This window comes from Haliotis cracherodii, unplaced genomic scaffold, assembly GCF_022045235.1.
Source record: "Haliotis cracherodii isolate W230 unplaced genomic scaffold, xgHalCrac1.p SCAF_10, whole genome shotgun sequence".
In the NCBI taxonomy this organism is placed as follows: Eukaryota; Metazoa; Mollusca; class Gastropoda; order Lepetellida; family Haliotidae; genus Haliotis; species Haliotis cracherodii.
Genome location: NW_027266265.1, coordinates 51,480,404 through 51,507,963, shown reverse-complemented (window position 1 = coordinate 51,507,963; position 27,560 = coordinate 51,480,404). Strand labels below are relative to the sequence as shown.

General features: G+C 40.9%; 3 protein-coding genes across 4 annotated transcripts; 1 reads left to right on the top strand and 2 right to left on the bottom strand.

The window, feature by feature from the left end:
- Nucleotides 1–208: 208 nt before the first annotated feature.
- LOC139454510 (CCAAT/enhancer-binding protein beta-like) lies at nt 209–1,514 on the bottom strand. Its single transcript, XM_071236262.1, has 2 exons — nt 1,274–1,514; nt 209–1,132 (listed from the first exon to the last, which is right to left on the bottom strand). Exons 1-2 carry the CDS (start codon nt 1,320–1,322, stop codon nt 540–542), a joined length of 642 nt encoding a protein of 213 aa, XP_071092363.1. The 5' UTR covers nt 1,323–1,514; the 3' UTR covers nt 209–539.
- A 594-nt stretch (nt 1,515–2,108) lies between these two features.
- Nucleotides 2,109–5,670, top strand: LOC139454508 (CCAAT/enhancer-binding protein gamma-like). Of its 2 annotated transcripts, none has more exons than XM_071236261.1 (2): nt 2,109–2,204; nt 4,961–5,670. In XM_071236261.1, the coding sequence occupies exon 2, from the start codon at nt 5,036–5,038 to the stop codon at nt 5,414–5,416; it is 381 nt and encodes a 126-aa protein (XP_071092362.1). In that variant the 5' UTR covers nt 2,109–2,204; nt 4,961–5,035; the 3' UTR covers nt 5,417–5,670. The 2 variants fall into 2 exon arrangements, with proteins under 2 accessions (XP_071092362.1, XP_071092361.1); XM_071236260.1 differs by having other exon boundaries at nt 2,111–2,243.
- A 12,602-nt stretch (nt 5,671–18,272) lies between these two features.
- Nucleotides 18,273–27,560, bottom strand: LOC139452240 (large ribosomal subunit protein mL38-like). The gene is made up of 8 exons (XM_071233643.1): nt 27,401–27,560; nt 25,635–25,778; nt 24,334–24,542; nt 23,754–23,872; nt 22,875–23,033; nt 21,003–21,139; nt 20,190–20,277; nt 18,273–18,531 (listed from the first exon to the last, which is right to left on the bottom strand). The coding sequence occupies exons 1-8, from the start codon at nt 27,555–27,557 to the stop codon at nt 18,321–18,323; spliced, it is 1,224 nt and encodes a 407-aa protein (XP_071089744.1). The 5' UTR covers nt 27,558–27,560; the 3' UTR covers nt 18,273–18,320.

Here is a 27,560-nt window from a genome sequence, read left to right as displayed (position 1 = left end):
GTCCCCATTATTGTACTGCCTTGAAGCTAACATTAAGATAGATAGGACAGAAAATAAATCGCCATAATGCAGATTCGGATAATATATGAAAACTCATATATTTTTCGTTGTGTACGCATAGATATTTCCCATTGAAACTCTTCAGACCAAATACTGCAATACATTGTACCAATATACACAAACAAGCAAATACTGAAAACAGACAAAATTTTGAGATTGTTAAATATTTGACATTTAATAGTGATAACATTGTAAAAATGACAACATGATATATGAATTCAGAATGCACAATATACACTATGAAATGAGAAATCCAGGCGATGGGTTTGTCATGTGGACAGATCCGACATCCACTAAAATGAAATGAACACTTGAAACTAAAAATGTCATTGTCAAAGTTGTCAAGTTGCCAAGATGAGCACACAGGAGTACAGACAAGGGTTCCTAGATCACAACAGGATGATTTGGAGTCGGCAATGTCACATTCACAGAAACGATACTCAAGTCCTTGTTCGAGAACACTATGTCGGGGGTTCGGGTCACGACTCCAAAAGCTTGGCGAAGCTAGATGGTAGTGCAGCTCCAACATTAATAAATAAGCCTTTCAAAACGTTCAGTTCTTTGGTCAAAAGATCAACTTTCTTCTGCAGTCTCTCGTTCTCTCCAACAAGGTTGCTTACCCGGCCTTCTGTCTGCTTCTGCTTCTCCTTCGCCTTAGCACGGGACTTCCTCACAGCAATATTGTTCCTTGCTCGCTTCTCTATATACTCTTCAGTGCCTTTAGGTAACTGACGTTTCCTGGAGTTCCCTTTCCCACTTGGGGATCGAACCGGACCGGGGCTTCCGATCTGACTGGAGGATGACACAGTTGGTGAGGCCAAGTTAGTGAGGGATGTGAACGTGGTTGCCTCACTGCAGGCACTGTATGCCGAGTCCTCGCCCTTGATTGCCTGGTCCCATACGCTCTGGGAATCCTCCGATCCGGATGCTAGCTGCTCGAACTCAGGCATACAGACAGTTGTTGGATATGCGGTAGAAGACGCTGGTCCAAGTGCCACGAAGTCCGTTTGTACCGGACTTGTCAGTTCTGTTTTCACGACCTGGGCGTGTTGCTGTGAAGCCAGGGCGGAATCTGAGGATAGTACGTTAATATTTGCAGTTGAATTATTCAGATACGCTGAGATATCGAAAGATAGTTCGTGAGCTGGATCTAGCTCAAACAACAGTTTTTCGTCAAATGTCAAACCACTTGCACAGTTTTTCGAAACCTCACCTTTACTGGCTTCGATAAGAGGCGTGTCGTACATCTGGAGGGTATCCATAATTTCTCCTACGCTCGGACATGGTGATCCAGGGAATGCGTCTGTAAAAGACGGAATCGGGAAGGCAGAGTGTAAGGAATCTATCTTGGCGGTTAATGACAACACAACACGTGTGGTCAACTATAGCTTCTTAGTATCAGCTTAAGCCTTGATGTCAGATTTGCTCTGCGAGTAAGATTCGTTGAATGATGTGACGTTTGCCTGACGGGCCTTTTATACACAGCGGCAGCCACTTCACCAAGAATGCAAATCCATACGCCGTTAAAACACATAAACATTTCACGCTGTTGACAGTTCGTTGTATACCAACACGCATGAGTAAAAACATCTAATTAGTATAACACGATCGCTTATTTGTATACTTCATGGTTGAAATTTTATTAATTACCCTTACCGGCTTTCGAACTATATTTTGCGCGCTAGGTTACAGTATTCCCCAGCCGTGCGCGTTTTGCTAAGTTTAGCCCTTTACGTCAATTTCCAATTTTACCCAGTGAGCCTAAAAATAGAAATGACGCGAGCTCGCAGCAAGCAGTGACGTGCATAGGGAACCCTCGCCTCAGTCTTGCGCAATAGGGTGGCAATTTAATTCTACAGGTGTTTATTAAATTAAACCATACTTGATTTGCACTGCATATTTTATTTGTAGATAATCTGATTGAAACATGTATTTTTTAAACAGTTGTTTTCGATTGAATTTTTTACCAGTGAAACCATTGAACGGTGGACAATTCCCATAGCTACACCGGGAGAAAGGCGGTTCTCGAATCTGATTGGCCAGCTAAACGATTGCATCAGGTTTCTAAATTTAGATAGCTCCTCCGACATTTTACCAGTTTGTGTTGAAGAAGACGAAGAAATGGAGTAATTAGACAATCTACCGTAGGTCAGACGTTTTCAAGCAGTGCTTGTTTAGCACAGGTGTGAATTCTAGCAATTTTATCGTTTTTAATGTTGTAATGTTCATTATCTAGCCCGTAGCGTTCCTCCCTTGCTCACACATCATTGTCGAAATGTCAGAGTTTGTGTCAAGCATTGATCACGTCAGTATAGACTACGCTATGCTACGAATATAGCTTGCGACGTCGTCAGCTGTGATGCTGTAGGTTTTGTAACACGTTTCGTGGGATCGGGGACAAAATTGTGTTGCTTGTAGCGATGTGTGTGATGTGTTATGAATGCAGGTCATTTTGCCATGTCCGTTGACCGTGATATATTGGAGTGTATTCACCAGCTGATAAGGAAGGAAACCGGCCGGTGTCATTTATTGCCAGCAATTTCACTGACCGACTTCATTGCTTCATATGTTAACATGAATTGCTTATTATCAACATACATGTAAGAGTAATTTCCAAATCATTATCGTAAAAAAAACATAAACATGAGTAACTCTTATTTCAAATGGTAAACAATGAAGGTATCGTACATGAATATAGTATTATGAAGTATTTTGTTTTCATTATTGCCATCGTTTTGTTTTCGTGGTAATTTCATAAAATAAGTAGCTGTAATTGTAATGATGATTATTATCATTAATGTCAGGACCAGATAATCCTGTGATTGACATGATGAGCATAGATCTATACAAATGGGGGATGATGACATGCATCAACCACTTTACCAAGTCAGCGAGCCTGACCATCTAATGCCATAAGTCACCTCTCATGATATATAATCATTCATATTTTGATGTTTTCGTTGTTCATGTTTATTAAGATTGTCAGTGTAAGTTTGATCATGTTTAAAACAATGATAGATGTTAAGACTATAATAAGAGGTATTATGGAGTATGTTATTGTGGTTAATTGTAAATATTAATTCGTTAGGAACAGTGACATATTTTATGTTTAACCTTTAACATTTTTCTCAATGGACAGGGTGATGAACATTGATTATTATATTGCCTTTATGTATTTTTGAACAATAGCATTTAGATACAATTTTAATATATTAATGTTCTCTCTCTCTCTCTCTCTCTCTCTCTCTCTCTCTCTCTCTCTCTCTCTCTCTCTCTCTCCCTTTTCATATATATATATATATATATATATATATATATATGAAAAGGGATGACCTACTATATATAAGACTTAGGAATCCGTTGCTATGCACAAAAATGTAAATATCAATTTTCTTCAAAGGATCCATGATTATATAAAATGATATTTTTCTTTGTTATTTATTACCAATTCACGTGATGTAAGTGACAAGGAAAACAATCCACAAATAAAATTTCATAATATTTATAAATTAAGACACAATTATCAACAAAAAAGCACAAATCGCGAAATAATGAGTACAGAATTACTTATTTTATATTATATGTGATCATATTAATAACTGTCCTCCGGACTTTATCCACATATTTTTTAGAACAGGAAAGAACTATGATCAGAATTCATATCGTGAATGTGGGTGGGGTTGAGTATAACCCAAAATAATGGATTTGAACATCAGAACAGTTATGTTACAGTGTAATCTAGGCTATGTATCAAATTGGCAGGTCACGAAGCATAGAGCAGAGATGTCGATTGCTCGCTGTGTGGTTAACCTCGATCGATAGTATTATAGTCCAAGGGAAATAACTCCATTCAGAGGCCTCCCTTGGCCTACTTTTCGCAGACTGCTCTCGGTCCGCGAACCCAATATTTGTTAACGCTCACCGAACTATCATATCTTATTTTATTTTTTTCATTTGATTGTGCAGTTTATTCGCACACTAAGACAGAATGATAACAGCGTTGTAAGGTCTAAAATGCAGTATAACAGTCTGGTTGTGAATATAACTACATATCTTTTGGCTATAGGCATATAGAGGATATAAAAATATAACCTTAGATCTATATATATTTTTAATGTACCGACCAACAACTAAATCCTGAAATTTAAAAGAAGTAGCTTTTGACAGTTTTTTGTGGGCCACTCTGTTTTATAATTAGATCAAGGTTTTCTAACGCAAAACAACACATATCTTTTGTTATCTTTTTCGCAATCGTACTTCATCTATGATGATGTTTGTAAACCAACTAGGACTAATAAAAAATATAAGGGCTAAGGTATAAAATCGTAACTTAAGCTCAACCCACATTCCATTATGTCAATGTTTCTTGGTGTATAAGTAGTCTGGTCATAAAGTGTGAGATACGTGATACAAATATGTTGAGATAGCCAACCCCAACACACAACTATAACATAAGATTCACAAAGGGATGATAACGCGAGACACAATGAGACTTTGTTCTATCGGTACCTATATTTGTACTGAGGATACAAGAATTTGTGCTAACTCTTGATTTCCTCAGCTATTTGGTCTTATGGTGCAGAAAAGGTGGCACAATCTAATGCTATTCCATGTTTTCACTGGAATTCAACAAGTATATATTAGCATCGTAATCATGACATATCACAACCGTAAAACGCTGGTGGCCATGGCTGTTGCGGTGTTTTACTGTTGATCAATAAATTTTGATACAACCATGTATATTTTCTGCTGATAACGAACCAATTACAGTACACACAGTATACACAAAGGTAATATTCTAACAACTGCAAACGCAGCGAATTAATATGTTTTCAAATTATTCCATTGTAATAGAATGTAATTTAGTAATTAAATATATTTCATTTTTTTTCATTTGCAGGTTGTGCCCTCCATTACAATCAGTATAGTACCCCACCTCTGCAGTAGTAGAACAGCGAACTCAGAACAGGCAACAATGGCTCCCAAACGTTCAATGCTCAACTCGTCTGATATGGAGGGCACAGATGACGAGGAATATGAGACCAAGCGCCCTAGGAAGTCCGAGAAGAAGCCGGAGGAGTACCGCAAGCGACGTGACCGCAACAACGTTGCGGTCAGGAAGAGCCGTGACAAGAGCCGGTTCAAGGCGAAAGAGACGATGGAGAAAGTATCCCGCCTCAGAAACGAGAACGAGCAGTTGGAACAGAAAGTCAAGATTCTCACGAAGGAGCTCAGCGTGCTCAAAGATCTTTTCTTAGCCCATGCGGGTACAGTTGCCGAAGGGAACTGCAACGTTGCTAGCAACCACGCAGTTCAGAACGATCATAAGTATTCAATGGATGTGAAGCAAGAATAAGATGGACACACCTATTCCTTGAACAAGGAAGCTCCCACAGTACTAGATCATGGTGGTGGGAGAGTCCATTGTGAAGAATATAGGGTGTAGTTTTGGTTGAATGTGTACATATGATTGAATGACTTGGAAGGACCACTGTTTTCTGATATTCTTCTACTGGTATTTGTACACTGTGTCGTGCGTTGTATTGTATTGTATTACCCTTGAGATGTAATAGCAACTTTTCATTGTCTCGGTACTACTCTGATAGTTGCATTAATAGTTGCATTAAAAATATAGGGTATGAATTTGATTTAATGAAAGTAAGGAATGTTGTCACATGGACAACATTAAGGATTCACTGAATTATTGTTTATACTTGTTATTTTATTTATGTATTAAACAGTTCATGGGCCTTTACGGTAGACATCCCCATCTTGTTTTAGATTCAGATCATAATTCAGATTGTTCATCTGTAATTTTGCCCCCACCCCAAACGTGTTTCCCATGTTTCGTGTATCACGATCAGATATCATCAAAGAAACAAAAACAAGTTATGAAAGCTGTTCTTTAACCACAAGTTGCTGATGGTGACAGTGGAATGATGGGTTCCCGGAAACACGACACTTCTTGTTGCCTTGTATCATATGGAAATGTCATGATGATCATCGTGTATCATTCGGTGAAATAAATCATTTTCTTATTTAAATCTGTTCATCTTCAGTTTGTTGAGTGGTGACTCAGGAAGTATGGATTATTTAATGATTCATCCCCGTGAACATCCAGGGCCCACTTGCACAAAGCGATCTTAGCGCTAAGACTGTTGTAAGTCTTTTTTAAAATATGGGAGTTATGACAACCGATGACAACCGATGCCTGTCATAAGAGTCGACTAACGGGATCGGGTGGTCAGGCTCGCTGACTTGGTTGGTGCATGTCGCCGTGTCCCAATAGCGTAGATCTATGCTCATGAGGCCAATCACTGTCAAGCTAACAGAAACATTCTTAAGAAGTTTTGAAAATGTTTTTGAATATGGTTACAAAAACGTTCCAAAAAACCTTTAAAACAACTAAATGAGTGGAGTTTTTGTTACGTTTTCAAAACGTTTTGAAAAATCATAGATTACGTAGATCGATGCTCGTGATGTCAAATACTGGATTGTCTGGTCCAGATTCGATTATTTACAGACCGCCGCCATATAGCTGGACTTTTGCTGAGGTGCGGCGTTAAACAACAAACAAATATAGTTAATGGTTATGCTAAAACTATGTTCCGGAACCAGACAAATCGAACTCGGTCACGATGTATTGTTACTTAGTGACAAATTATTGGTAAATAGATCATCGATTATTTGTGACAAGTTTAAATATGCGTGGACAAGACAAGACATCTGTTTTTGCACACATAAGCGTATTTATTAGATGGGTCTTAGAAGGATCCAGGGGCAGAGAATGTCTCCATCCCCGCTTACCGTAAACGACTGGGAGGAGGTGAGGTGAGATGAAATGGGGTTTAACGTCGCGTCCAAGATTATTGCACTTATATAGCGGCGTGCTTGTACGTGTGTGTGTTTGTGTGGCTGCTTGTACTAGTCCGGACTGATGCCGATTTATTGTGCTAGCACACTGAGATACCATGCTGCAGTTTAACATGAATACCCCACTCAGACACAGTATACTGACTCCGAGCCGACCAGTCCTTGTTTTAGCCCCTTAATGCCGAGCGCCAGACAGGGTAACAACAAGTACCATTTATTAACGTCTTTTGGTATGACGCGGCTGGGGATCGAACCCCGGACCTTCCGCTCTCCGGGCGGACGCTCTACCACTAGACCACGGAGGCGGTCTCGACTGGGAGGAGCACCAGGTAGCTGCAGTAACTGTATCTCCGTGCTCCTGGCTATAAACGATTTTGATAATGACTTGTCGCTACACAAAGCTACGGGCTGTTCCCTGGTCTTTTCCTAATACTAGTATATTCCCGATTCGCTACATGCCGCACTAACAGCCCGACCATAATGTACACATGCATCGTAATCCCACGAAAACTGCAATACGAGTCGCATCTTAAATCGCTCGCGTTCAAATATGCGTCCTTATATTTTCGATCATGCTCTTTTCCATGTACGTATCGGGTTGTAATCATCGAGAGGGTATGGATGTTTGCCCGTCCACGCTGCACGCAATGGCGGTTAAAATACCTTTACCGGTCCAGTTTTCAACACGATAAGTAAATATACTGTGTAAATGTACTCGTATTTGAAGTCAAGTGTCCTCTGCAGTGAATCACTTTGCCTTTGTCGTCAGATCACGACGCATGCACTTTGCTGGAGCTAATTTGGATTTGGGTCGGACATCTATTAGGAAAACATTATGGAACAGCCCTTAGCTCTTTGCAACGACAAGTCAATGTCAATTCTCAATTGAATTCAGTTCTTTTTTTTCTCAAATCGCCACCGACGGTGGTACAAGAGCATGTGTTTATAACAATTACAAAACAATACATAACATGATGGCAATGACGGTTACATTTTACATTTAGTTCTAAAGGTACGATTTACAATTGCAATAAGTTTAGAGAGTTTTTGTCATGAAAACATTTTAGTACACAGATACTGGTATTTATATTTATGCAAAGGGTTGATGTATTTATACGTTTTTCACTCACTTGAATTTTCCGTTCAGTTGATTGATTGAGTATGGTTTTACGACGCTTTTAGCAATATTCCAAAAATATCAGGGCATGGGACACCAGAAATGGGCTTCACACATTGTACCCATTCGGCGTGACGAGCCAACACTTCAACCACTAGGCAACCCCACCGTCCCATTTTATTTCCGTTCAACTCAGGTAAATGTCCCACTGCAAAAATGCCATGACATATTTTTTATGGTACCGGCCAGATCTACGTCAGAAAACAACTGTCATTCACATGTAATGAAATACCGCATCATGAAATAATACAGCCGCTTCATGTTTAAGCCCACGCGAGTACACATGGAAATAGATAAGATGGAACTATAAATGCCATCCTGAAAATGAAGCTCTTGCCAAACGAAAGAAAACAGATAATGATGACAATGTTCAATATTGCCCGGATGACAGCCTCTTCCGATACGGCCAAAGGGTAATTGCTGCCACTACTGGTCCAATGCTGCCGGTAAAGATGCCAGAATTTGCTCTAGTGGATCCTTTGCCTGTAACCGACGTCCAAGAATGTGCCAAACATATCCCAATTGATTCTGGACTGGCGGCGGGCCAAGGCAATGTGTCGATTGCGTTTGATCATTTGTGGATTTCGGCATAGTATTATGGTCAATACACACATGATTGATTTTTGTTCTACTCCGTTAAGATCTTGACCTTGACAGCCAGCTTTGTTTGTTGTTTAACTCCGCACTTGGGAATATTGCAGTTAAATAACGGGCTGGACCAGACAATCCAGTGATTGATACTGTGAGCAACGATCCACGCCGTCGCGGTACGATGACACGCAATCATGCACGTCACCGAGCCTGACCACCCGATCCGATTGGTCGCCTCTACCAACATCTCCAGTGAAAACTCTTTTGATGCGGTCATCCTGATTTTAAACAGCCATGGCATACTTTGTATTTGAACACACACACACACACACACACACACACACACACACACACCATGCTATCCTCACAATCTATAACATTGACTAATATCCCCGCCATATACCTTCGACAACTAAAATCCAAGTTGCGAATATGACCAATGGTGTTTTCTACTCCATAAACTCAGAACGTAGTTCTGAGAAAAGGTACCTACTGATCTATATGTGTAGTTCCACCAAACTCGTCTTGTTTCTTAGATTTGATAAATTACTGCAGATCCCACGTAAGAGACCTGGATGACGTACAAAACAACCTTAGCACTACGACTGTCGTAAGTCTATGTTAATCTATTGGAGTTACGACCACCTTAGCACTAAGATCGCTTTGTACAACGGCACCAAGTTTTACTACATCATGTGTATTCCAAAAATAACGAGCGTAAGTTTGTTTTACTGCACAGTCTTATATCACGGAGACCTAGCTGTGAATTAATTGATTTTCTGTGTGTGAGCATAGTTTCGAATTGATTAAATGAAAATATATAGGCTAATGTCAAGATTAGTTCATCTTCCTAGAGTCTGGTAACGCCCTTGCCTCGGGAGGATGCGATTAGTTATCTGATGACCTTCCTTGGTGGAAATTGACACGTATCCTTATGTTCAATAATGCATCACGTGGGGTTATTAACTTCCGGTATTCTGTTAATGAATTTGTAATAAAACAGTTAGGCGGGATAGGGAGGGCTGGGGCGGAGGAATTCACCCTATTGACCAAAGAAAATCCAGAAATACCTTCTTGTTTTATTGAAATACACGTGCATATTGTCAAGTGGTTAAAATCTAAAATGACATCTTCTCCACATACCCTTCCACCCCATTCTTGGGCGGTCGGGTAGCCTAGTGGTTAAAGTGTTCGCTCGTCACGCCGGAGACCCGGGATCGATTCCCGACATGGGTACAATGTGTGAAGTCCATTTCTGATGTCCCCCGCCGTGATATTGCTGGAATGTTGCTAAAAGCGGCGTAAAACCATACTCACTCACTCCACCCTATCCATACAAATTCATTCATTCACCTATGTTGGGTACTATATATGGGTCATATTGATATAAGTGGATATAAACGTCATATATATGTAGTATTGAAATGATTTTCATAACTCGCATGTGGGCCCAGAATATTCACAACAATGCCATTATGTGTATGGAGTGGAATTTGTATACGCATTCACACGATCCCTTCACCAGCATATACTACTGAGTAGTATTTAATCATGATCGGGGCGGTTTGCATCATGTTTCGACTTGCTGGGGTTAGTAAGTAGGACGACACTGTCTGTATAGACTACCCAGAGTTGTTGACTTACACCCAAACACAAGTGTAACATTCCATTTCAAGCACTGACTCAAAACCACATGACTCTGGCTTTACAATCAATGTTTGCATGAATGAATTCGGCTGTAGTGGGAGCGGCCCTCGTCTCGTAGCCCTGATAGGCCGGATGTGTGGGGGTTTCAACCCGTGGCCTTGACCTACAAGGTCAAGGATATTGGAAAAGTTCGCTGAACTAAATCGATAGATTGTTTCCTGTGATGTGAGCTCGGTTCTTTTACATTAACATTCGGAACATGGATTGTTTACGGATTTAGTTTCTTTGTCGTTGATAGTTTTGGAATGTCCATTTAGCGTATTATGTCTCGGTATTAAGCGCTTGCTAAGGCTCGTCTCCGAGATGTGTGGTTTGCGGGTGAAGGATATCGATACACGATCCCCCAGCTGCACCCTTTGGTTGGCAGACATGCTTAGAAAATGATTCATGCACTTATCGGCTAAAACTAATTGACATTTCAATGGATTTATCAAATGTGTTTGCGTAAGGTATACCTTGTCGGATATAAAATGAAAAAAAACGCCTTAGATATTTCAGCGTATTTCCCACAGAGAGAAAGGGGAGCTCGGACACTTAACGTTCTTGTATATACACCTTCTTCAACTTTGCTAAAGTAAGAAGGGTCTTGAAGTTATGTTGAAAACAAAAAACTTAAAATTAAAAATAAGAACATATTTCCCGATTAGTTATTTGATGACCTTTCTTCGCGGAAATAAATACATGTCCATATAATCAATAAAGGCACCATGTGGGGTTATTAATAACTTCCGGCATTCTGTTCTTATTACATTAGTTTGTATAGGTGGTGATGTAACTTTCCTCTCGTCTGTCTGACCCGCTTACGTGATTGTTGATCGTCATCCGCATCATATAGTGTTGAAGATTCCGTAGGCAAGTAGAGGCTTGGTCTTGCCTAAACTGTAATATCAGATAAACGAGTAGCTATTTGATTTAATGAATGTAGCTGTATATCGTGTAATCACATGTAGGATGCCGTGGTGTATTCATTTAACTCAAAAATTACCCCACATTTTCTTACTTCCCGAACTGAAAAAGTCTTATATATAACCCAGAGCGAGTTCGCGTTCTTTGAAAGCTGCATAATGACATACCTTGAAACACAGGACCTTATAGCGAAATTTGTGCGTTTTCGTGGACCCAACCACCATATAATATTTGTCACCGTCAGGCGTTCAGTCGCTGAAATTCTGGTAGAGCGTCCGCCCGGAGAGCGGAAGGTCCGGGGTTCGATCCCCGACCGCGTCATACCAAAAGACGTTTAAAGATGGTACTTGTTGTTACCCTGTCTGGCGCTCGGCATTAAGGGACTAAAACAAGGACTAGTCGGCTCGGAGTCAGTATACTGTGTCTGAGTGGGTATTCATGTTAAACTGCGGCATGGTATCTCAGTGAGCTAGCACTATAAATCGGCATCAGTCTGGACTAGTTCAAGCAGCCACACAAACACAAACACGTACATGCACGTCGCTATGTAAGTGCAATAATCTCGGACGCGACGTTAAACCCCATTTCACCTCACCTCTAAGTATAGAATGGTCAATAATGTTATGTTTATATTTCTCATCCCGGAGCTTATCCTCACGAACACGTTATGTTCAATAATCAACAATAAGTGAATGTGTGTGGGCGAGGCATGGATTCGCTGATGACGTGAACCATTCTACAAAAATATAATTATCACATGTTAAGCAGCAGACAACACTAATTATCGCGACTGTTAAAACAACAGGCGAGCTACCGTAAAGGTTTTACGAAGTTTTATTTCGAAGGTGGTTTGGTCCATAGCGTTATGTATGTATGTATGTATGTATGTATGTATGTTTTCTTTGTTTATTGTTTAACGCGGCACTCCGCAATATTCGAGCTATATGATGGCGGTCTGTAAATAATTGAGTCTGGAACAGACAATCCAGTGGTTGATATTATAAGCATCGATCCACACAAATGGGATACGATGACATGCATGAACCAAGTCAGCGAGCCTGACAACCCGATCCTGTGAGTCGCCTCTTACAACCACAGTTGACTTTTACGGCAATCATGGGTTGCTGAAGACAGTTCTACCTCGGTTCTTCACGGGTCGTGTGTGTGTGTGTGTGAGGTGTTAAGGTCTTTATCGTTGTTCTTGTCGTTACCACGATGTCACGTGATATCGACCATAGAAAATCAAAGAATATAATGATGGTACTTTCTGTTTGATTATGTGTACTACCATTCCACCATGAACAATAAAACATACAGCATATCACGGGATAAACGTCGAAAATAATTACATTGGTTCATTAAGATGTGTGATCAGGTATTTGCGCGTCTATCGTGTCACGTGACTGGTACGGTGTCAGTCACTCAATGCCATGGTAACGTCCTTTATGCCCCGTGCTTCACGAGATTATCGCCAGTTGTACGGCCGACACTCCAAGTATGCTGAGGAAGTAACTCGACACCACTGGCGGGAAGCTATGCGACCTAGTTTCGGAGAGAACTGATTATCATTGGAAGTTCCTCACTTCAGATAATAAAGGTTCAAGTGGAGGCTCTCGATATTGGAAGTTTGAAGAACATGACACAACAATCATTCTCTAGAGGGGAGGCAGTGGTATACTCGATCACAAGTAACGGCTTCACAGTTAGAAGGATCACTCTACAGAATAGGAGAGCCGTCTTGTTCAATTTTGGTTCCCGGTGTTTAAAGAGACTCGTGTGTACTTTTCTTGATCCTGTAACGTGTAAATTTAATGTCTTTTACAATAAATTAAATGGTGTGAGAAACGATTACTCCAAGGCCACCATAATTATATTTCCGCAATCTCAACTTTGTTGTTGCTGATGCGGATGTTTAATGGGATGCTTTGATATCACCCTGGATCATGGCGCCACACTCAATGCGGCAGAAGGGGTTGTTGTTGTTTATTTGTTTGTTGTTTAACGCCGGACTCGACAATATTCCCGCTATTTGACGGCGGTCTGTAAATAATCGAGTTTGGACAAGGCAATCCAGAGATTGACATCATGAGCATCAATCCACGCAACTGAGATACGATGACAAGCATCAAACAAGTCTGCCAGCCTAACCATTCGATCCTGTTAGTCGCCTCTTACGACAAACATAGTCACCTTTCACAGCAAACATGGGTTGCTGAAGACTCCTATTGTACCCCTGATCTTCACGGGTCCATCAACACACATCCACACATCCACACATCCATATCCAAACACAGACACACACACACACACACACACAAATTCCTGTATTTTTATTTTTGCTAGAGTACATTTCTGTATACAGAAACGTACCTGGGGTACATATGTAGTACCCGTTCCGACAACGACCCCTTGAGGGGCGGTGGGGTAGCCTTGTGGTTAAAGCGTTCGCTTCTCACGCCGAAAACCCGGGTTCGATTCCCCTCATGGGTATAATGTGTGAAGCCCATTTCTGTTGACCCCCGCCGTGATATTAGTGGAATATTGCTTTTAGCAGCGTAAAACCATACACACTCACTCAATGCCCGTGAATTTGTTCCATGAGATCACATACGTTTCTGAAATCAGATCGTAGCAACAACCCCTCCCAGCCTAATTGACAATATGAGCTCAGTCGTAAGGTCACGTTTCTGAGTCAAGACCCATTAATATACCCAACACCTGACTTCACGCCTCACTGAGCCAACAGGTCAGAGGGCTTATGTTTCTGTACTAAGCTCAGTACGAGCGTACTGCTGCACCCAAACACATACAAACCACACTCACACCCAGATGAAACCGCAAAAATGCAGATCATTGCATAATCCAGCCAAACATGTACTTTTAAAAAATCGCCGATCCCAGTGAATTCAAGATTTTTGATAAGCGAGTTGGTGTTGTAAATATAGAAATATGTGCTTCGCTTTAAATTGTTTTATCACGTACTAGTAGTTGTAGATATAGTTGGCAGTGAATAGCTTTACTGTTGGGATTCCTTCTACAATAAGGAGTCATTAAGCTATGTGGTCCCGTCATCTAATTTTTTGACAATACGCGGCGGCCGGGTAGCCTTGTGGTTAAAGCGTTCGCTCGTCACGCCGTAGACCCGGGTTCGATTCCTATTTCTGGTGTCCCCCGCCGTGATAATGCTGGAATATTGCTTAACGCGGCGTAAAACCATACTCACTCACTCACTGTTAGATTACGTTTATTTTATATTCACTATATTGACAATACGATGTGCGATTGACGTGACGTACATGAATGAGTGAGTGAGTATGGTTTTACGCTACTCACGGTTAGCAAACTTCCAGCAATATCACAGCGGGGGATATTAGAAATGGGCTTCACACATTGTACACATGTGGGGAATCGAATCGAGTACGTTTTACAAGCAGTTGTAGCTATTAATATAGTCCTTCAGACACAATTAACACTGGACATTAAGAATTATACCAGGTGTAGACAAATACTTAGTCATTGAAAATGCTGTTTTCATCAAGGAAACTAGACTTGGTTTAGTTTGATCTAGCCTTGCCTAGGCTTTTAATAAAAAAATAATATATATATATTCCACAGTCATGGCGCAGGACTATACCAGGTGGTGCACTGGTATCGGACAGGATACAGTGTGGGGGTATTTTACGGGCGCTTCATTTCAGAGGTCGTGTGGACACACACACACACACATTTGTGGTCCACGGACGGATCCTCTTCCCTCTATACTTTCTTACCAAGTGATGAAGCTGGAGTGACAACAACCAAGTGATGACAGATACATATAAACATGACATGTCGTTATAGGCAACAGGTTAACATTAACAATAGGTAATAGATTATCTAAGGTCGTGACGACGGATTTCTGTAGCTTCTGTGAGTTTTCTTTGTGTGAAGTACTGATGTTGGGTTGAGAGGATTTGGACTGTCAAACTGATTTGGACATTTTGTTGGTGGCCCGAGGGGGCTGACTTTCTGTCTGCTTTGGCTGTTGAAGTCCAATGTTCTTTGACGCGGGTTTCTACTGGGCGGGAGGTTTCACCAAAGTCGCCACAGTCACAACCAAACATGGCCATGATGCTTTACAAAACCCATTTAATTAGTATTCTAATTAAGAACGAGTTTCTGTTTGTATTTTGTAATTTCACATTCACGACAGATGAAAATGCAATAATTGTGTGCTCTATAGGTAGTTGGCATCACAGATAAGGATTGTGCAATTTCTAAGCGTTATTGCATCATGCTGTAGTGAGGTCTTATCTGGTTTAGCTTATATATGTATTAATTATAACCATTGATAACAGACATTTGAAATAATAAATTTTAGATATTAAGTAACAAAGCTTCTAAACTAATTAAATACTAGTTAGCCTTTGGCAATACGGTGCAGTTGGCGAAGTCAGTAAAATATAACCGTGAAATAAATTTAGCCTCATTTTAACATTCGACGTTTTCATTCAAACACTATAGTTTCCTCAATAAGTTCTCACTTTTACAACACAAGTATACTGGTAGATGTGGTATAACGTAAATAATTTCCAACGAGAAATATATTTTTATGTCAGTACGTACAAAGAAAATGATTTGAAAAAGAAAAGACATTGGTCAAAGGGAGACAACTCTTGACCTGCGTTCCAAGAATTGTTATTGTCATAACACCCTCATTTTGACTTTTGTCAGAAGAAATATTTTCCTTTTAATGTGTATTGCATCATCAAACATGAATTTCGGTCTGTCTTCCCACAGACCAATCACAGAGTTTTTTTGGTGAGTTATATATCTATATACATATGGGGAATATATATATATATAGGAGAGTGGACAACTGAGAATCCCTGTGAAGATCCAGGTTGGAATTGGTCTTCAGCAACCCAATTTCAGTTTGTTGTTTAATGCTGCAGTCAGCAATATTCCAGCTATATGACGGCAGTCTGTAAATAATGGAGTCTGGACCAGACAATCCAGTGATTGACATCATGAGCATCGCTCCATGCACTAGGGATACTATGACATGCATCAAGTCAGCGAGCCTGACCGCCCATCCCAAAAGAGTTGGCTGATGTTGTTGAAGGCAACAGTCAGCAATGCACAACCTACAACATGGTGGCCGTTCAATAATCCTGGACCAGGCAAACCAGTGATTGAAACCATTAGCAACGATCCACATTGTCAGAGTAAGATCATTCAAAGCTCATTACTGCAGTTTTATGACAAGCATTGGATATGGAGGCAAATTCTTCCCCAAAATCCCATTTGGCTATAGAGTGGATGAGTTTGGTTTTACCCCATTTTAGTAATATTCCAGCAATATCACAGCAAGGGACACCAGAAATAGGCTTCACACATTGTAACTTGTGCAGTTTTACACTGCTTTTAGCAATATCACAGTGAAAGACACCAAAAAATAGGCTTTACGCATTGTAACTTGGCTATAGAGTGGATGAGTTTGGTTTTACCCCATTTTAGTAATATTCCAGCAATATCACAGCTAGGGACACCAGAAATAGGCTTCACACATTGTAACTTGTGCAGTTTTACACTGCTTTTAGCAATATCACAGTGAAAGACACCAAAAAATAGGCTTTACGCATTGTAACTTGGCTAAAGAGTGAACGAGTATGGTTTTACACTGCTTTTAGCAATATCACGGTGAAGAACACCAGAAATAGGCTTCACACATGTAACTTGGCTATAGAACAGAAAGACATATATGTACATGAGGAAACAAATATGAGTAAACACATGTCAACAAACACATCAGCACTTTATTCATGTTATTCATTGTCCACACAATTCCATTCAGGGATTTCAGGACAACAGGATGTATGGTGTGAATGTCCTGGCACATTGCTGTACCCATGTGTCTCAGTTTCTCGTCTACACCTGGTCAAATGCCACTGACGAACACAGCATGGGTCTTGCCTATAATCTAAGACTTAGTTTAAGACAGGGAGAGAACAGTCTTCTCCCTCTCCTCAAAGCACTGTGTATTGTACCTGTCAAGTGTTCAACAACTGGTCTTCATCCCTTCATCACTTGTCATGATTATTAGTGAGTTCTTTCTACAGTGACCCTACAGAGTCACACTGGAAGTGGCAAACTACCACTCTCAATGAGTGAGTGAGTGAGTTGGGTATAACACCGTTTTGAACAGTATTTCAGTTAAATATCTAAGTTTCAGCTTGGTGTGTGATAAAAACCTGAACAGACTCAGTTGGGCTTGGATATGGTGCTGACATACCTACAAACAAAATCAGGGTGAACCTGGATTCAAACCCACAATCATAGGTTTCATGATTTTCTGGCATGCCCAAGGATCATTATAAACGAAAATACATAGTCCCTCTTTCATAAATATGTCTTTCAGTTCTAACACATCTCTCTCTCTATTTGTGAGTCAACTTTAACATTATAATCAGTGGGTATGGTTTCACACCGTTTTAACAATATTCCAGCAATATAACAGGGTGGGGGGACACCAGAAATAGGCTTCACTCATTGTATTCATGCAGGGAAAGAACCCGGGCCTACGTGTGATGAGAGAATGTTTTAACCTCAAGGCTAACCATCTGTCCCTTACCATGCTTACAGTATGATGAAATATATATCATAAACTACTTCCTGATTCTAGGATCAGCAGTAGAAACTAACATTTTTAATCCGCTGGTCCTAATAATAATAACATACACTATAGCAAAACTCTTAAAAGTGGCAATTTCTAATATTCCTTATGATACCTTAACTATTTGGCAGTTTGGCCAGGACTATAGGACTAGTGCCAGTTTCTGCACTACAGTGAATTACTATGTTTGATTACCAGCTGTGCCACAATCAACAACCTCGTCTACTCATCCATTCATCAACCTCTGCTGTGCAGGTACCATTTCCTTCTAGTCCACCTGAAACTCTGACAAATTGTTGGCAAATTGTTCTTCACTTGTTTATAAGTATGTAACCATGGCAGACCACAGCTCTACTGTCCTGGGAGTTCCTTCCACTGGTGCCGACCTAACCGAATATTCCTGGCCCGAGTTTTCAACCAACTTGGCATCGACTTTGGCAAAGGAACAATTCCCGGGTACAAGGGTTTTGGTTTGTTTGGCCTGAAAGGGGATATTCTTTTCAATTTCTCTTTCAAGACTTCTTCATTGATATCCTTCACATGTCTATACCGGTCTAAATATCTGAAACCAAACAACAGGATACCTTAGTTCATACTTTATAATACAGATAGGGGTAAATACAGAATTTTAAGGATCGTTTCTATAATACTTAGAGGCTACTATTACTAGTACCTGTAGTCAACAATGTATAACATAACAAATGTGACATTAGGGATAACACTTTCTTGGTTAAGTAATTCTTATACTTTTTGGGGTTGAGTTCCATCCGGGATTCAAACCCACACTCTTAGAGTGAGGCACCGAATCGCCAGGACACAATTTCGCAATCTAACCCTCTCAGCCACCGAGGCTTCCACAAAATGAACGACTGACAACTGGTAGTAAGTAGAGAATTTTAAGGATTCACAGTTTAAACATGTGTGCCCAAAACACATGCACATCTATTGTTGCATGCTGCTGAAAGACATATGACAGTATTTATTACGTGGTCTGAGAAGGATCCAGGGGCAGAGAATGTTCCCATCCCCGCTTACCGTACAGGACTGGGAGGAGCACCAGGTCGTCAGAATGGTAGCAGGGAATGAGGTGAAATGGGTCATGTTCAACAGTACTGCACTTTTTTTTTTACACAGCAACGGGCATGGCTGATTGTAATAGGCTGGTTTTATAGCGCCAGCCACTTGAGATACCATACCTTCATTTGGTATGACACCATCTTCTGGGGGCAAGGGAGTTAACTGACTATAAAAGTCCAGTTTCCACCCTTGTCAAACTAGGCTGGAATTATGGAGTTACATTGTGGCTGGACCAACGAGTCTATGCATAGTCCAATCAAAATCGCGCACCGAAATCGAAATCCGGTTTGTAAACTGTCGTGCAGATTTCAGTCGATGGGAAGATTTGCAAAGCATGTGCATCCGCCAACTCGTTGTCAGCAGATATTTTCCAAATCTTTTCATGTTTTAAATCAAGGTGATCACGTGATTTGATGTATTTCACGTTTTTAGACCCTTTTTATCACAATATAGATCTTGATCATTGATCCGATCATCCTGACTGGGCGCCACCATTTTGTGTGAAGCAAACGCAAGTGATACGAGAGGTGGAATCTGATTGGTCCATAGGAGAGGCTTTGAAGGAACATAACTGGTAATAGCCACGATGGCTACGATGGAGCCCAGTAATTCCAGCCTAGTTCGGCAAGGGTAGAAACTGGACTTTTAAAGTCAGTTAACTCTTTTGCCTCGGGAAGATGACTCAGTGTATATTTTCCCAATCCTTTTAATCAGGTGCTCACATGATTTGAAGAACTTTGCGAAGTAAGACCTGTTTCATTACAATATACACCTTGATTATCAATCTGATCATCTTGACTAGGCGCAGGTGCAATTGATATGAGAGGTGCAATCTTATTGGTCAATAGGAGGGACACAGAAGGGACATAACCCGTAATCACCACAGGTGGCGCTACAATCGAGCCCAGAAATTCCAGCTTAGTTCGGCAAGGGTGGAATCTGGACTTTTCCAGTCAGTTAACTCCCTTGATTCGTGAAGATGGTATGGCACAGCCAGGAGTTTGGACCACAAAGTTTCAGCTTTGACAAAGCATATATTGAAAATGGATGGAGAGCGATTAACTGCTGCATCATTGTGATGTTCTAAGGATTGCTATGATGAACACAAGCATATTTCAATCCATGGTACGGGGGCATACTCACAAGTTAAAAGGTTCTTTGTGTGGGTATTTCACTTGTTTCGGATGGTATGGCGGTGGGTTCATGAACTCAAATACTGGTTCTGTCATTTCTGCAAGAAACATCAATCAATGAGGGACTTGCAGAAGAACAAAGGAATAACATAATTACCGTATTCAACGTAATAAGCGCCCAGGGCGCTCTCAAAATTAGAATATTATTTTGGTGAAAATTTTTTATTAGAGCATGGCTCTTATTACGTCGAATACGGTATGACATGTTTTATCAAAAACGGTTACAGTACTCCAGCCATATCACAACAACCTGTAAGTCATGATGCACAAAAACTACAAATGTGTCGTAAGTCATGTAATTCTAGAACAAAATAATTCATGTCACCAATTTTCCAACTCAGTCTTAAAAAGTATCTCTCAGATATGCTTGCAAAGTTTCATTCATGTAACTTCAGTAATTTCAAGAAACAAGTCTCCATTTCACACAGTAGGCACAAAGTTGAAAAGCACGGAGCAAGGGCGATAAATTTGTAAAACATGAATTTAGGACACCTGAATACATTTAATCCTTGCACAGCTAGCATTGGTTGCTGGGGACCTTTTCTAACTCATGAATCCCCATGCACTTCAGCACAGATTGTTTGGACCTATTCTAACCCACAATCAGTACGAGGTTCAGCACAGGTTGCTGGGGCCCTATTCTAACCCGGAATCCCCGCATGGTTAAACACTGGTTGCCCAGGGACAGATTGGAACCCAGAATCCCCACAGAGGGTCACCAGCTATTGACAGAAGTATAGAGAATATCTGAGTTGTCAGCTACCTAGTTTATTTCGGAAGAAGTCCTGGACGGACGGGTCCCACTCCGACTGGAAGAATGCCAGCCCTGCAGGTGTCAGAATGTCCTGTCTCTCCGAGTAGAAGCTGAGAGTGCTGAATGTCCTCTCCTGAAGAGAGAGGCTGAAACAGAAACAGACTGCACAGTTTCCTCCTGACATCCACACAGTAAATCAACTCACAGATGATCATCCTTGCTGGTTGCAAAACTGAGAAAGTGAGAATCATATTCAAGCTCCTCCCAGCGATAGCCCGTTCGCTGAGCTCTCTATACTATCGCTGCCACCAGTCAAAACTCCCCACTGTGAATAGGTGGCCACAACCATGCTTGGCATTGAACTCGCAACCGAATGACCGTTATGTTTACAAACAAGTTACGACTGTCGTGACGCCCAATACACTTATCGCTGCTAAATTACTTTCTTCATTTGTCAATTTGAATTTCTGTTTCATTAAAACTATCGTGTTATTGATATAGTAAGAATGTAAGGGAGAAGTTGGTTGATTTTCCGTTAGTCTGCAATTCATTTGGAAAACATGATCAGTCGTAAACCTTTTCAAAATGAAATATCATGGCATTCCCAAAGACATAAACAAAAGTATAAACGTTACTACATTTGGGGTAAGAGGGCAAATTTCAAGATTCTTGTTATGGCCGCGCCCACACTGGTGGCAGCCATGTTACCGAGAGTGTAACGAAGGTGTCACACGCTGGGAAGAAGCTTGAATCATATTCCTTACAGGGAGACTACTCCATGGTCTGGTACCTACTTCCTATCATTGTTTGTTTGATTGTTGTTTACACTGCATTCAGCAATATTCCAAACAGCGGTCTGTTAGACCAGACAATCCAGTGATTGACATCATGAGCAGGGCACTGACCCACTCTGTACCAAACTTTTGTTTTGAGTCCGATTCAAATAACACAACACTAGAACCAGCCGTCCAATCCACTTGCACTGTCTTTCATGATTTAAACAAACCGTGATATCATCAGTACTGGAGTCAACTTTTGTGTGCCGTCTCAAAACAACCAGACATCTTGTCACATGACTTCCCTCCCATCTTAGTGCTCGGAAAAACCTCTTTTCCAGCTAAAAGTTCATATTTATGAAAGTCTGATTTGATCAAATACATCAAGGACTCGCTTGGAAGACTTAGAGTAGATTTATGCCGACCTTACATTTAGAAGAGGCATTCGATTGGTTATTGATTTCAAGCTCTTGAGCAAGAGAGTGAGTGAGTATAGTTTTATGGCGCGTTTAGCAATATTCCAGCAATATCACGGTAGGGGACACCAGAAATGGGCTTCACACGTTGTACCCATGTCAGGAATCGAACCCGGGTCTTCGGGGTGACGAGCGAACGCTTTAACCTCTAGGCTACCCGACCGCCCCCTTGAGCAACAGAAATTTTGTGGCAAGTGGGTCTACTGTATTTATCGTAATAGAATGGAGATTAAGGACACTGGGCAATCCAGGATGATGGGGAAGTTCGAGGTTGTGTGCTTCAAAACAATCCCATGATAGATAGAAACATGATACATCAACTGTTGTTTTCCCAGCAAATCAATTTTGACAAGAAACGTCTGCTGGGGACTTATTCTCACCCAGGCTTGTCAATCTAAGACAACTTACACAGCGGATCATGAATATTGTCTAAATACAGCCCCTTTTATCCAGTCCCCTTAGAACAACAAATGATCAGCCCCTTAATATAAAGTATTAAAACCCCATATGTAACCTAGTTACATGTTTTCCAAACAATAACATTATTACTACACAAGAATTTACAAAGCCAAATCTGTATCCCTGATTTTCCTACAAGCTGTATCAGCACTTGAAAGCCTAATTCTTACCATCTTGGTGGCTTCTGTATATGACTCAGGTCAAGTCTTTCTGTTTGTTTGTAGAGGATGAATACATAGCGGAGATGTCCGGTGCCCTTAGGAGGGAAGGGCTGCATGTAGTCGCAGATTACCTCCCCTTTCTCTACATCATTACCTGGGATGTTAGCACTGTAAAAATAAATGCAAGTGATGTACATTTATACAAACAACATATCAAGCATAATCAGCTGATTATGCTTGACAACTTAAGACAGTTGTGAGATTGGTTGCAAGTCTGTCTTTGTTTTGTGTGTTGTTTAAGACCCCAGTCATTAACACTAAAGTTATATCACAAAGTAGGAAATAGTAGTCTTGATTTGAAAAAACAGGGATTGATAACATGAGCATTCCACACCGTCAAGGTACGATCAAACGCAAGTCAACAAGTCTAACTATTGAGGGCTGTTGATGGCAGACCGTGGCATGTGGTCCTGTGCACAGCACACATGTCGTAAATCAGATGAAGTTAAGCATAGTTGGTCGCGGAGAGTCCTTGGATCGGTGACCGCGTTTCAGGAGCTTGGCTCCTGGGAGTTTCTAGTGCTTCGGTCCTGTCCCACACTGAAGCACATTGAACACTTGTGGCGTCTCCTTGGGCAAGTGTCTTTATTCGAAATGTGCCTCTGTTCACCCAGCAGTGCATCTGTACCCGGTAGGATGAGATGGCAATGTGGTTGTTAACCTTCTAGCGCCTTCTTGTGTAGTATACTCCCCAGGGAGCTGAGAATGATTCTTAAGTACACACTGATCCAGAGCCCGGGGTAATAATAGCGCTTTGAGCATGGTGTGGAAATATGTGCAATATAAATTGCCTATTATCATTATTATTATCCAGGGTGCGATACTCACACCATCCAGTGCAGACACTCCTTGTTGTCGTCCTGAAGATGACCGTCAGGGCTGGACATCACCAGAGTCCACAAGGACTTGTCATCAGCTCGGTAGGTCACATGAGGGCACACTGCAGCCTAGACAACACCACAAACAATTCAGCTTCAAAACACTTTTGTGCAAGCAGGTCAAATGTACTCATCACGATACATATGTAAATTGTAATAGTAAAAATATCATACAAAAAAAATCAATCCATATGTTATAACACAATATCAAATCACTATGTAGAGTTGCGTCCCTTGGACACACCAGAAACTGATGATGAGTTCAAATCCCAGTTCTGCCTGTTTATGTTTCTAGGTTTGTCAGCACTATACCCGTGTTTGTGGGTTTCACCAAAGTGGTAAACGTCTGAGTCCTGCATCACTTTTCCTGCAGGGAAAACATGTGATTCAAACCCATGGTTTGGGGGACAAGGAACTCAATTCTCCACAGCGAATTGTGGAGTCTCAGATGACTGGACCATCCGTTCCCTCAACATTATCATCATCATTGACATAATATTATGAAATAATGAAATAATCGGACATCTTACATCTGATGGTGGTATCTTGTTCCCTGTGCAGACCACTGTGACAAAGTTGTCGTCGTAGTCGTAGCTGATGTCGAGGTCTGTCGTTGGGTGGAAGAAAGCATGGTCAAACATGTCCTGGTAAATGCCGTAGTGTGTCGCTATCTGGTGGACATGCTTGCTCCCTTGTTCTTCCTGCCATTTAGCTTTCACATCCTCCAAGGATATAATCACTGTCACAGAACAAACAACATATTAATGCAAGTACTCAACCGTTTTCCGAACCCAGATGTTGATTTTGTTTTATCAATAGGTGCGATAGTCCTCTCCCAAGCAAGTCTGTTTCAGCACAGAAAAGTCTTGAAAAGGCAAGGGCAAGATAAAGCTCCTTAGGCCTTGTAGTTTCAGAGGAGATGTTGAAAATGCAGTTACACTATTAAAATATGAATAAGAGAAAGTGAAAGAAAGTAACTGGGAAAATAATCAAAATATGCCAAAAAATGTAGTTATATGTTTTTCCAAAAGCCACACATTTGCTGCATTTCAAACTTCATAATGATATCTGCAGAAATGAGTTATGGTCAAAAATGACATTATCAATATGTTTAAAACCATGTTTAAAATCGGATCGGAATTTTTAGGAGCAAAAGTTCGAGACACCATGGCTGGCATCATTTATACACAGTTTCAGTTCCTTAGGACCTGTAGTTTCAGATGTATGTCCAAAATGCACAAGATAATGACGGATGGACAACATGCCATGATGTAAGCTCACTTGACCAGTCGCAGACGTAACGTGTGCGCGTGACGGCTCTGCCGTCTCTTGTACGCGAGACGGGAGCGGTCCGCAGTACTCAGTGAAGCGCTTGATACTAATTAATTCAATCACCTTATATATGACCTTATATATTTTGTAACTCTACGATGAATAAGCTTTTAGAAAATACTATGTGTTAGTTTCTGAAAAATATGTACATAGGAGAAAATCGCTGTCAAAAACAACATTTTGCTCGATTTTTGCACATTTTTCTCCCTAGTTGACCGTTTATTATTTTTCTTATGACATTTTTTTCATGTCATTCGATAACTAGTAGAATGATCAATAACTGTACTTAATTTTGTTTTATTATTTTCACAAATAACGCTTGTAGAGACATTTTTGTGCAACATGCAGAAATCCATGGTCCACTGACAGGCCGTCACGCATACGAGTGACCCCCTCTAAGGTGGTCACTTGTACGCGAGACGGGAGAGCCATCTCACGTACACGTTACATCCTCTACTGTTGACTTTCAGTCAGGTCAGCTGAAAATGTGTATTCTTACATTCTCTTTTCCGAGCTTGCTGTTCTTTTCCTTGTCTCTTCTTCAGCCAGTCCTTGTGCAGTTGGTCAGGGTTGAAACTGGCTGTTCTTTGAGGAAACCCAATGTTTATACCTTGATTCAATATTGGTTCTTGACTTTTCAGCTCTGAAACAATAGGTTTCATGTTTTTCATTGATATTGTACTTATTTTCAAAGCAAATTGATTTTACATTGAGCCTTCTATTGTGCTTGACATTCTCCATGCATCAAGGCTGACATGAGGATGTTGCTATCAACCAGTTCTTGCTTAATTTGTGAACATAGTCTTATTCAAATCTTACTGTTAAGCGATAGGTGGTAAGGTAAAGCCAGTTCAAGTAATGACATTGATATCACATCTAATTACAATCAGATCTTAGTTCTCGCTACTGCTAAACAAAGATCTGAGGACATCCCATAACGGGTCATGTCAGACCGACCTTGCACGAATTTTGACCGACCAATGGAGTGACCAATCAGAAGGCAGCTTTCTCGTGCTTTACGTCACTAATTTCGAATTGATGACTACGCTTCGAAACATATTTTGGCAAAATCTCAATTACAAATTTGAAACCTGCAGAAAAGAACATTCTGGAATGGCTAATAGATGGTCTAGATTGTAAGGAATCAGTTATTAAACCCGTAACTATCGTTCGGAATATCCCGTGTTAAAGTTTTCGAGGTTGCATGATTAGAACTCACATTCCGACTGTCACTTTCATGATCTGGTAAGCGACGCTCTGATTGGTCAGATGAAAGGTCATTCTGACGTGACCCCTAATGGGATGTCTTAAGATATTTGTTTAGCAGTAGCAAGAACTAAGGTCTGATTTTAATGAAATTGATTGATATCATTTGTAAAGGCAACAATGCAGTTTACCGGGCACAGCCAAAACTCTACCATTCACTCAATTACCGTGCTATAGCACCCACTGTCTCACTATACCATTACCGTGGCTCACGCTCCAGTGACTCTCACTTCACGATCCAACACCCCTTTACGGTCTTAGAGAAACTTACATGTCTTTACAATCCAACATCCCTTTTCAGTCCTTAGGGTTAGCTTGCTTTGGGCAAGGGTTAGCCATAAATTCATACCTTTTCAAGTGTTAATCTGGTTAATCCGATTGGTCGGTCATGTTGACATAAAGGTCAAGAAGTTTCAAGAAAAGATGAATGGGAGGGGTCTGTGACGTAACACTCATGTGCAATTCATTGTCTACTTAATTAGGCATGCGGGTTAATGGGGTGCTAATGACCCATTAAACGAGCACTGGTTACACATGTAGAGCTAGTGGTCCAGTGGTAGTCAGCTAATTAATACATTATGTCGCCAAGCACATTTTACCAGCGAAGCACGTTCAAGCCCCAAAAGCCCTAATTGGATCTGAAAAAGTGTGACCGGTAAAGGGCACTACTCCCCTTCTAAATAGATATAGAACTGAAAGTGCATGCTGTACGTGTATCTCATCGTCATGTGTAAATTTGCAATGCACTGATATCGATGGATCGCACCATGTAGACTATATCACGCTGCAAACAGACCAATCATGCCCATGCTGGAGATCGAATCTTGGCCTTAGACGCGATGAGTGAGAGGGTGAGCTAGGTATAATGCTGCTTTGAACTGTATTCCAGCCATATTGTGGGGGATTGTGACTTGAAATTGTCTACAACATACTACATTTGGTATCGAAAAAGGGGGGGGGGGGGGGGGTGCGCTCTGGATCTCCTATGTTATAGGCTACCTGCAATCCTGTCTTCGTAACTTCTTGCATTTTCGAAACTTTTTCCATAGGCCCTCTTCGCACGACGGAATCGTACAGTTTGGTAGGTAATGCTGGCCCTGTTTGCAAGTAATTTTACTGCATTACTTCGCACGAGTGACACCAAGGACGTCGCCATATT

Excerpts from the sequence above, each read along its gene's own strand:
- LOC139454508 (XM_071236261.1), top strand. The coding sequence starts at position 5,036 with ATGGCTCCCAAACGTTCAATGCTCAACTCGTCTGATATGGAGGGCACA.
- LOC139454510 (XM_071236262.1), bottom strand. The coding sequence starts at position 1,322 with ATGGATACCCTCCAGATGTACGACACGCCTCTTATCGAAGCCAGTAAA. Across the intron at positions 1,133-1,273 it reads TCTTATCGAAGCCAGTAAAG|ATTCCGCCCTGGCTTCACAG; the intron begins GTGAGGTTTCGA and ends TACTATCCTCAG.
- LOC139452240 (XM_071233643.1), bottom strand. The coding sequence starts at position 27,557 with ATGGCGACGTCCTTGGTGTCACTCGTGCGAAGTAATGCAGTAAAATTA. Across the intron at positions 23,873-24,333 it reads ACAAGATACCACCATCAGAT|GCTGCAGTGTGCCCTCATGT; the intron begins GTAAGATGTCCG and ends GGTGTTGTCTAG. Across the intron at positions 23,034-23,753 it reads GAGTGTCTGCACTGGATGGT|TGCTAACATCCCAGGTAATG; the intron begins GTGAGTATCGCA and ends TTATTTTTACAG.